This window comes from Oryza glaberrima, chromosome 11, assembly GCF_000147395.1.
Source record: "Oryza glaberrima chromosome 11, OglaRS2, whole genome shotgun sequence".
In the NCBI taxonomy this organism is placed as follows: Eukaryota; Viridiplantae; Streptophyta; class Magnoliopsida; order Poales; family Poaceae; genus Oryza; species Oryza glaberrima.
The window spans coordinates 23970018-23980092 of record NC_068336.1 but is presented as its reverse complement, the minus strand read 5'-3'; the positions used below and the strand labels follow the sequence as shown (position 1 = coordinate 23980092).

The window sequence follows — 10075 nt, the reverse complement described above, 5'->3', positions numbered from 1 at the left end:
GATGGAAAACGTGACGGAGTAGCACGGTTTTAATTTCTCTAAATTTTAATGACATCCAACCGATATCACGAATATTAGTGGTATTTTTGTTGTGGTATGGATCCAATTAATCCTAGCTTAAATCGTAGTACCACGAATATTGTGAGAAAATTCAAGAAATACCATTGACAAACATACAAATTCAAGAAATGCCAACAAGTACGAGTACGAGTTACATAAAATATTCCCTCCGTATTTTAATGTATGACGTCGTTGACTTTTTGACCAACGTTTGACTACTTGTCTTATTTAAAATTTTTATACAAATATAATAATACTTATGTCATTCTTAAAGAACATTTGATGATAAATCAAGTCACAATAAAAAAATTATAATTACATAAATTTTTTGAATAAGACGAAAGGTCAAACGTTTCTCAAAAAGTCAACGGCGTCATACATTAAAATACGGAGGGAGCATCATTTTAAAAGCAATTTTATCTCAGAAATACTATCATCATTAGAGTTTCCGACCCTCCCACGCCATTAAATTTATTGTTCATCCTATAACACTTAACGGATAGTTACAACAAAACCCTAACGATGATGACATTTCTGAGATAAAGTCGCTTCTATGATGTCATTTTGTGGAACTCGCACTTGTTGATAATGTTCCTTGGAATTGGACGTTTGTCTAGAATTGAGAGTGTGTTTGCGGTTTATATATTATGTGTGGGTACATCTTCCATGTAATGAAAAAAATTAAATACTTGACGGCTGCATACATAGAATCTTATTCAAAATCACATATAAGGGTTATGATTAGCACCACAAATATTTAATGCATCTACAACGAAATAGTGGACATGGGGAAAATATCAAATACATATAGTTAAGGATTGTTCTCTTCTTCTCCATAACAAAATGGAAACACTAATTTACTTACTAAACAATAATAAGCTGATGCGACTGAACATTTTTTGTAGTTTAGTTACTACTGAATACTGGTGAGTTAAGAATCATCCTGATCGTGATGTGGATGCTCCGTTGACTGTGAAGTCTGGCCGCAACGCCTCACGGTGCTGGCATGTAGAACCGCCTGTCCATTTATCAAGCAAAATTGTTGTAAAAAAAATGATAAAATCATAGCAGCTACATTAGGAAACAGTACAATTTAGCAGAGTTAATAATTTGCAAATTAAATGGGGGTGACCCATATGGACCTGGTTTTTTTAATATACTACGACCTCTTTTTTTTACGTTGGTTACTTCGTTTTTGAACTAACCAACATTATATAGAAAAGAATAAAGGGAGTAATTGTTATAAAAATAAACTCTGAAAGTACACAATGGTGTGTATGTATAAGTTTATAGGAGTGAGTATAAGTTTGCGTGTAGACAAGTTTGTGTGCTTATAATGTGCTTTGGAAAGGAAAAAAAAAGAGAGAGAAAATAGCGATGGTAGCTAGCCCTTATAATTTTAGCCGTTACTCGGCCTGGCCCAAGCAGCATCCCATGTCCAGTATGGGCCGGGGATTTGAACTTAGGTTTCCGGCCCATACACAGAATATGGGCCGTATAATGGGCCTCACCATAGAAAGCCTTTATAAGGGGCAACACGTGACCACGTACCAAGTAGATGTCGTGGAACATGGCGCGGTTGATGGTCTCCAACGAGGCGTCGCGGAACACCGCCGCCACGTGGTCGCCGGTGCTCGCCGTCCCCTCCGCCGCCGTTGCCGTCGCCGTCGACGTCGCCGCCGCCGCCGCGTGGTCCGGGAACATGAGCGGCAGGTCGTGCTTCACCTTGGACCAGTAGGCAAGCCGCTCCTCGATCATGTCCATCTCCACGCACTTGCGCTTCGTGCCGCCGGCGACGGCGGCGCCAGCAACCTCCTTCACGTGCCCCTCGCCGGCGGCGATAGCGTCCGCCACCACGTTGGACGACGACGGTGGCGCCGGGGAAACCCTCGCCGTCGCGGCGGCGGCGGCGGCGGTGTGCAGCTGCAGCTTGTGGCGATTGAGCCACGAGAGCATGGTGGACAGCCCGGTGCACCGGACCAGGCTGGCCTCAATCTCGTCGATCTCCCTCTCGAGGACGGCGAGGCTCGCCGCGCCGGCGGCACGCGCGTCCTCGGAGGCCTTGACGCGGCACCACCCCTCACGGAGCTCCATGGCGGCGGCGGCGCTCCCCTTGTCCTTGAACCTGTCGAGCACGGCGGCGACCATCTTGACCGTGTCGACGCGGACCAGCTCCGCCGCGACGTCGCGGGACACGTCGGGGACCTTGTCGCGCCTCTGCACCACGGCCATCCGCTCGTCCAGGTGCACGGTCGTCTCCTTCCTCCTCGCCGCGTCCATGTACGTGCCGTGCGCGGTGAGCAGCTCGGTGACGCCGCCGCCGTCGGCCTCCCGGTCGACGTCGACGTACACGAGGAAGTTCTTGACGTCGCCGGCGCAGAGCGCGCCGGCGTAGATGAACCCGGACCTCCGGTCCTCGTCGACGTGGGCCCTGTGGTCCCCGCTCCTCTCGACGGCCAGGAGCGACGCCCTGGAGTAGGCGCCGCAGGTGAGGTCGACCTGCGCGTCGACGGCGACGACGGAGGTGACGCGGCGGACGCACGCCGCGAACGCGTCGGTGACCCTGTCGTGCTCGTCGTCGAGGACGCCGTACACGCCGGAGGTGTGGTCGGCGACGTGGTGCACGGCCCTCGCGTCGTGCGCGCCGCGGAAGCCGAAGGCGTGGACGGGGTACCTGGGGTTGATGGCCTCGCGGAAGATGGTGCGGTCGTCGCCGTCGGAGATGAGGACGACGGCGCCGACGCGTTCGCGCTTCGCCTCCCAGCACCGCGCCTCCAGGATCTCGACGGCCGCGTTCAACGCCGGGAACAGCTTGGTGCCGCCGGCGACGGCCAGCGACTGCACCTTCCGGCTCGCGACGCCCCGTCCCTCGACGGACATCTCGAGAAGGCCGGTGGCGTCGACGACGGAGGAGTGGAACGGCACGATGGCGAGGCGGTCGTCGGCGCCGAGGTTTCCAATGACGAGGTCCATCGCCTTCCTCAGCAGGTCCAGCCTCCTCGCCGGCGCGCCGCCGCCGCCGCCGCAGCTGATGTCGAGCAGGGTGACGAGGTCAACCGGTGCACGGCGCGCCGCAGTCGCCGGCACGGCGACGCGCACCAGCACCAGGAGACGCGGGTGGCATTCCCGACGGGGGATCGCGTCCACCCTCGGGAAAGTGCTCAGCTGTACCTTGTCACTCGCCAGAGCTGACACTGGAGCCTGCAGATAAAATTTATAAGTTTTGAATCAGAGAGATCAAGCAATTCGACAAATGAAGTCTAATTTTGTTAATTGTATGTTTTTTTGGATTGATCAAATTCATACACAATTGACGAAATGCATGTAAACGACAGCTGATTAATTACCAGATTAATGTACATTGTTGGACCTAGTTGAATCTTGCAAATCAAGTGCAAACAGAAGAGTTGGAACTAATTCAGAAGAGATGATAAGTGACACTGGAAGATATATATGCATGCATATCAGAGGATTGTTCAGCATGCATATATATATATATAGACGTCCCGATCGAGAGGATTGCATGCATGTGATGGGATTAGCTGTTGCAGCTGGGCCATCACACATGCTGCCATGTACATGAAAGCATGATAACATTCTCTTGTTTTAGTGACTTTTACTTTAGCTAATTACTTTACTTCATAGCTTTCTTCCCTAGAACATCTGCTGGTTCTTTCCAGCACAGCAGTACTTCCGAGTTACAGCACCAAATAACATATTTTGATGGGAGAACAGTCTAAATATATTTTGATGGCACCCTGAAATGCCTGAACAAATGATCTCCATAAACCATTTTACCTGCAGGCACAGTATGTTAACTTCATAATTTAGCCTTATGTTGGTGCACGAATTGGTCAATTAATTAATTAATCAAGGGACTACCTATATGGCATTAATTTGACTGAAACCCGAATTTTGCAAATTCTATACCATTGGATTGTGTTTGAGATTTGTGCAACATACCCAAACCCTTTTTTTCTCTTTCCTCTCCTCAGTCCAGCCAACCGCTGCCGCTGCCCGTTCGAAAGGGATCAACTGCACCGGCGACCCTCCTCTCCCTCCCCCCTCCCACTTCTCTTCCCCAAGGCAGTGGCGCCGAGTCCTCCGCCCTACTAGTGTCTTTCCCATCTCCAGCGGCTTCCCGGCAATCCGCCACCGTCAGCCGTCGCTTCCTTACAGGTCTCGTTGTTTGCCCGCACCTCCAACGCCGGCCCACCGCCTCCCACCGACCCTTTGGCTTCGGCACCATCGTCGGCACCTCGCTGTCCGCCCATGTTCGCCATTCACCGTCATCCCTCTAAACCCTAGGGAACCCTATCTTCCCCCAACTTCAACTCCAAACCCTAATCTGTATGTCTCCTGCTAGAGTTTGGAGAGTCATTGGTGCCGCAGAAGAGGGAGAGCTTGCAAGCCCATACACGAATTTTAGCGTAGATCCAACTGTCCAAAATATGTAAAATTTTATCCCCAATTTTTTATTGAATGCCATTTAGCATTTCCGATTAATTAACCAAATAAACTACATAAAATTGATTTAAATATCGGAGCCTCTTAATTCTTTTCACAGTGTGGTTATATAAAACTTACAAATCTAATTTAAATACACTTAACTTCATTATCTAAAGAAATGAACTTACGAAAACATGCATCTTTCGTGCAAGAAATTGAATCTAGCTATAGCTCGCCGATCCCTCTCATTTTTTTTTCCTTCACGAGCAAGATGCTGATGAACACTGCTTGCCGACGATCCTCTTTAGCACAGATCTCGATGCGACTAATCATTCATGCATGCAAGCATGCTTACTTGGCACATGATATGATCGAGAGAGTGACATAAATATTAGCAAAGAACAAAGGCCCGTAATTAATAGCTCGATCTTTACAGCTTACAGGTAAATAAAGAAAAAAAAAGAAAAAGTAAAAAAAGAGATAGACTTCTATCATCCGATCTGAGAGACGAACGGCCCGGATCTTGCTGGGTCACAGTACACGTAGTGCTTCCACCCTGCTTGTCTGCCTCAAAGTTCGCAAGGACGTGTACACATAGTAGTACTAGTTAGGGTTCTTCTGGAACAGGTGCAATTACAGATATTACGCATCTAACCGCTTCTTTTATTCAAAAGAAATACAATATAATACAAATGTACCGCTTACAATAAGTACTCATCCCTATAAACATACATATGCACCTTACTTCTATAAGCATTTCTTACACCCTACTTTTACATATAAGCATTCCCGATGTATACTTATATTGGTATATCTTGAGATTCACGAACCCCGAACATATCATAATCAACTTGTTAACTGAACTTAGCTTGTTTAGGCACGTAGTTAGGATAATTTAGCTCGAAGTACTGAATAATTGCAGAGGCAAAAATATAGCACTTGAACAGTTGCATATTTGCAGTACTGGTATACAATGTGTCGATAGTGATGCATATATAGGGGCATGTACACGTAACAGAACGGCGAAAAGCAGTAGTATCTATATATACGGTCCGTACATAGCGTATGCATGCATGCATACGTAAGCATATTTAATTATAAGCATATCATGGCGTACGTATAGTCTTATTTATGGGTGATATTAATTTGTATTCTTGTTGTGTATATATATATATATATATATATATATATATATATATATATATATATATATATATATATATATATATATATATATATATATGGAAGCACATGCAACATGCATGCATGCATGCATGTGCATGGATGGAGATGGCCGGCGTTTGCATGCATGCAGCTCCGCCGTCTCAGAGGCCGCATGAACTGTCCCCGCCGCCGCCGGACTTGGAGCTCCTCCGGCCGGTCGCATGCACGACGGCCTGTGCATGTCCACGTCATCATCAGATGATTAATTAGCACGCATGCAGATCATTATTATTGAAAAATGCTACTAATTTGCATGTATACTACTTTAGTACTACTCTGTTTTATTTTGTAACAAGCTTTGAATCGTTCGTAATCAAATTTTCTATGCTAACCTAATTTATCAACATCTAGAACACGCAAATTGTTTCATTAAAATTTAACATTAAATATATTTTGATAATATATTTGTTTTGTTTTGAAAATAATCTTATACTCCCTCCGTTTCAGATCATAAGACGCTTTAACTTTGATCAAAATCAAACTATTATAAGCTTGACTAATTTTAAAGAAAAAATAGTAATATTTTTAACCCAAGGCAAATATATTATGAAAATTTATTCAATTAATTTAATGAAATTATGCTGGTGTTGTAAATATTACTACTTTTTTTTACATAATTAGTTAAATTTAAAGTAATTTGACTTTGACTAAAGTTAAAACATCTTATAACCTGAAATTAAGTGAGTATTTTTCTGTAAATTTGATCCAGCTTTAAAACCTACTTAGAAAAAAGGTCAAATTGATAGTCTTGTAATATGACCAAACGGAGAGTATACTAATTAGTACTCGATCCGTCCAATAATATAATAACCTTCGGATGTTACATAATATAGCACAATGAATCTAGACAAACCTATATTATACTCCATCCGTTTCAAATTATGGGTTGTTTTTAATTTTTTTCTAGTAAAACTTTTTTATGTTTGACCATGTTTATAGAAACATTTACAGCACGAAATTAGTTCCATTAAATATTATATTGAATATATTTTGATAATATGTTTTGTGTTAAAAATGTTATCATATTTTTCTATAAATTTGGTCAAATTTTAAAAAGTTCGATTAGAAAATAAATTAAAACGACTTATAATATACAAAATAGAGGGAGTATGACCTATGGAATGGATGGAGATATGGAGTAGGAGTAAATGAGTTTTTATTACCAAGAAGACGTCGTGGAACATGGCGCGGTCGATGGAGTCGCGGGAGGCATCGCGGAAGATGGTGGTCATGTGGTCGGGGCACTCGCCGTCGTGATGCATCGGCGGCAGCTCGCACTTCACCTTGGTCCAGTACGCCAGCCGCTGCTCGATCATCTCCATCTCCGAGCTCTGGTACTTGCGCTTCCTCTCGCCGCCGCCGCCGCCGCCGCCGCCGCCGCCGTGATGAGCTCCGGACCACACGAACTTGCCCATCGCCGCCGCCCCTCCCGCCGTGAAGCTCTGCCGCGCCGCCGCCGCCACAGCCGACGCGCCGCCGTTCCCCTTCGCCGCCGCCGCCACCGACGTCGTCGCCGACGGCGACGACGACGAACGCGCGTGCTGCAGGTGCTGCAGGGAGTGGCAGGTCTGCCACGACAGCATGTACGACATGCCGGAGCTCCGGCGCAGGGTGGCCTCCATCTCCGACATCTCCGCGTCGAGCGCGGAGACGAAGCACGCCGGGGCGGCCTCCTTGGCGAACTCCGACTTCTTCAGGAGGCTCCACTGCTTGTGCAGCTCGTCGGCGGCGCCGGCGAGCGCCCTCCCGTTGTCGCCGTAATTTTTGATGATCTCGCCGACGATCCTCATCGCCGCGACGCGGACGATCTCCGCCGCCACCAACCTCGAGTGCTCGTCGCCGTCCCTGACGACGACGACCTGGGCGGTTCGCCGTGCCATCTCTCGCCCGGCCTGGTTCTCCGCCGCGTTCTGCGACGTCGTCGTCGAACGGTCCTCGTACTGCACGCCGACGGTGAGCATGCTCGGCAGGTGTTCGAGCTCGTCGTCGCCGACGTTGTCCACGTAGACGAGGAAGCTCCTCACCGCGCCGGCCTGGAGGGCGCCGGCCTGTATGGTGCCGCGCTTTCCGCCACCATTGATGTCGTGCTTGAACCTGCCGGACTCGATGGCCGTCAGCTTCGCCGCCGTCGACTCCGCGCCGCTGCAGGAGACGCTGACCTCCGCGTCGACGGCGACGATGGAGGTGATGTTGCCGACGCTGGTGACGAAGGCGTCGGCGAGCCCGTCGTGGCCGTCGTTGAGGATGCCGTAGGTGCCGGCCGAGGTGTTGGCGATGCGGTGCATGGCCCTTGCGTTGTGGGCGTCGCGGAAGCCGAAGGCGTGGACGGAGCAGTTGAGGTTCATGGCGTCGCGGAGGACGGAGGCGTCGTCGCCGTCGGAGATGAGGACGATGAACCCCGGTCTTTTCTTGTCATGGTCTTTCCGACCTTCCAATATCTACACACAAAAGGAAAATATCTCAATAAGAGTATCATTACTGAAAAAAACCGGGAGATACACATTTTCTAATATAAAATTTATTACCGTATTATAATTTCTAGTGTAGAATCTTAGCACCTCTAGGTACTTCTCAAAAACTATAAAATTTCTCTCTCAATAAACCTCTCAAGACCACTCTTCTACGTCTGTATTTATGCTATATTTCTTAAAAAGTAGTAAAACACAATACTATTTAAAGAAAACCTAATTACTATTTTTATAATATATTTGTCTTATGTTAAAAATATTATTACTTTTTTTCTGTAAAAATAATTAAATTTAGAGTAACTTGCCTTTGACCAAAGTCAAACGGAAAGAGTACGACGACATACCGTCGCTGCCTTCTTCAAGGCCGTTGACAACTTGTTTTCGCCGGTGACCGTCAACGACGACTGCACCATCCTAGTGGCCTCCTTCCGTCCCTCGGCGTTCATCTCCACGAGATCGTGCTTCTCGGCGACGGCGGCGGAGGCCTGGACGGGGACGACGGCGAGGCGGTCGTGCTCGCCGAGCTTGTCGATGACGAAGCCCATGGCCTTCTTGAGGAGATCCATCCGGTTCACCGGCCCCAGCCCGCCGCAGCAGCTGACGTCGAGCACCGCGACGAGGTCGATCGGGGCGCGCTCCGATGACGCCGCCGCCGGTGGCGGCGCGACGACGCGCACCAGCACGGGGACGCCCGGCCGCTGCTTCACCGCACCGACATGGACGGCGTCGACCTTGGCGTAGGCCGTCACTTGCACAGTGTTTGCAGCTTGAGCCTAAATCCATATGCATAAGTGAAACGAAGTGAGATGCACGATTGCACGAATCGTGAAGCAGATCTTAGTTACTTCCTCCGTTTCACAATGTAAGTCATTCTTGCATTTCTCACATTCATATTAATGCTAATGAATCTATATAAATATATATGTCTAGATTCATTAGCATCAATATGAATGTGAAAAATGCTAGAATAACTTACATTGTGAAACGGAGGGAGTATATAAATGGCTGAGATGCATGCATGATCGCTTGGTTTTTTTTTGTTTGATGATATTTGATCATGCACATTATATACGTGGAGAGATCATTACGGGCTTCTCTAAAACACAAGATTGAGAAAACGGATGGATAGGAAAAATCATAGGATTTTGATAGAAATTCAAGTGTAAAACAGAAAATTAGAAAACACAAAAAAAAACATAAAATGATCATTTGATTGGACCGTAAAAAACATAGAGATTGGATGAGAGAGATATACTCATAGAAAACTCTAAATGAGGCTGGACCTAATGTTTAAAATCCTCCAATACTCATATGGATTTGAGCACTCTTTATGAATTTCATAGGATTCAATAGTTTCCAATCCTTTGTTTCAAAGGGTTATATAGAAAAAAATCCAATAAAACTTGAATCGTACAAAAATTCTATGTTTTTCATTCAAATCCAAGGGATCCAACATGTGTAATCATATTACCAATACAAGTGAACAAACTAGTACCAAGAAAGTAACAAGATTACCTGAGACATTTGTCTTTGTTGATTGTGTGTGGCACTGCAGCTGATTAATTAAATCAGATATGAGGGTGTTCGCAAGGATGGATGGTATACAGGTCAGAACAAGGACACCTGCAGGTGATATATATAGGGTCTTATCACTAAGCTCTGATCATTGTTAGGCCTGGTTTAGTTCCTAATTTTTTTTAAAAAATTTCTAACTTTTTCATCACATTAAAACTTCCTACACACAAACTTTCAACTTTTCCGTCACATCGTTCCAATTTCAATTAATCTTCCAATTTTAGCGTAAACTAAACACACCCTTAGGTTAGTTTACTAAATTGCCCTTGTATGCTCGAGTATATATTTCTCTCTTGCTT

The 10075-nt window shown here is 46.4% G+C and overlaps 2 protein-coding genes across 2 annotated transcripts; both read right to left on the bottom strand.

The window, feature by feature from the left end:
- Window positions 1-814: 814 nt before the first annotated feature.
- LOC127755475 (E3 ubiquitin-protein ligase WAV3-like) lies at window positions 815-3502 on the bottom strand. The gene is made up of 3 exons (XM_052281153.1): window positions 3408-3502; window positions 1612-3261; window positions 815-1078 (listed from the first exon to the last, which is right to left on the bottom strand). The coding sequence occupies exons 1-3, from the start codon at window positions 3420-3422 to the stop codon at window positions 992-994; spliced, it is 1752 nt and encodes a 583-aa protein (XP_052137113.1). The 5' UTR covers window positions 3423-3502; the 3' UTR covers window positions 815-991.
- A 2253-nt stretch (window positions 3503-5755) lies between these two features.
- Window positions 5756-9792, bottom strand: LOC127755298 (E3 ubiquitin-protein ligase WAVH1-like). The gene is made up of 4 exons (XM_052280950.1): window positions 9717-9792; window positions 8546-8974; window positions 6897-8171; window positions 5756-5906 (listed from the first exon to the last, which is right to left on the bottom strand). The coding sequence occupies exons 1-4, from the start codon at window positions 9723-9725 to the stop codon at window positions 5835-5837; spliced, it is 1785 nt and encodes a 594-aa protein (XP_052136910.1). The 5' UTR covers window positions 9726-9792; the 3' UTR covers window positions 5756-5834.
- Window positions 9793-10075: the final 283 nt, after the last annotated feature.

Bases quoted from the DNA above. Each gene is read 5' to 3' on its own strand.
- LOC127755475 (XM_052281153.1), bottom strand. The intron at 1,079-1,611 runs GTACGTGGTCAC...ATAAATGGACAG, and splicing joins TGTTCCACGACATCTACTTG to GCGGTTCTACATGCCAGCAC.
- LOC127755298 (XM_052280950.1), bottom strand. The intron at 8,172-8,545 runs GTATGTCGTCGT...TTTTGTGTGTAG, and splicing joins CCTTGAAGAAGGCAGCGACG to ATATTGGAAGGTCGGAAAGA. The intron at 5,907-6,896 runs GTAATAAAAACT...GGACATGCACAG, and splicing joins TGTTCCACGACGTCTTCTTG to GCCGTCGTGCATGCGACCGG.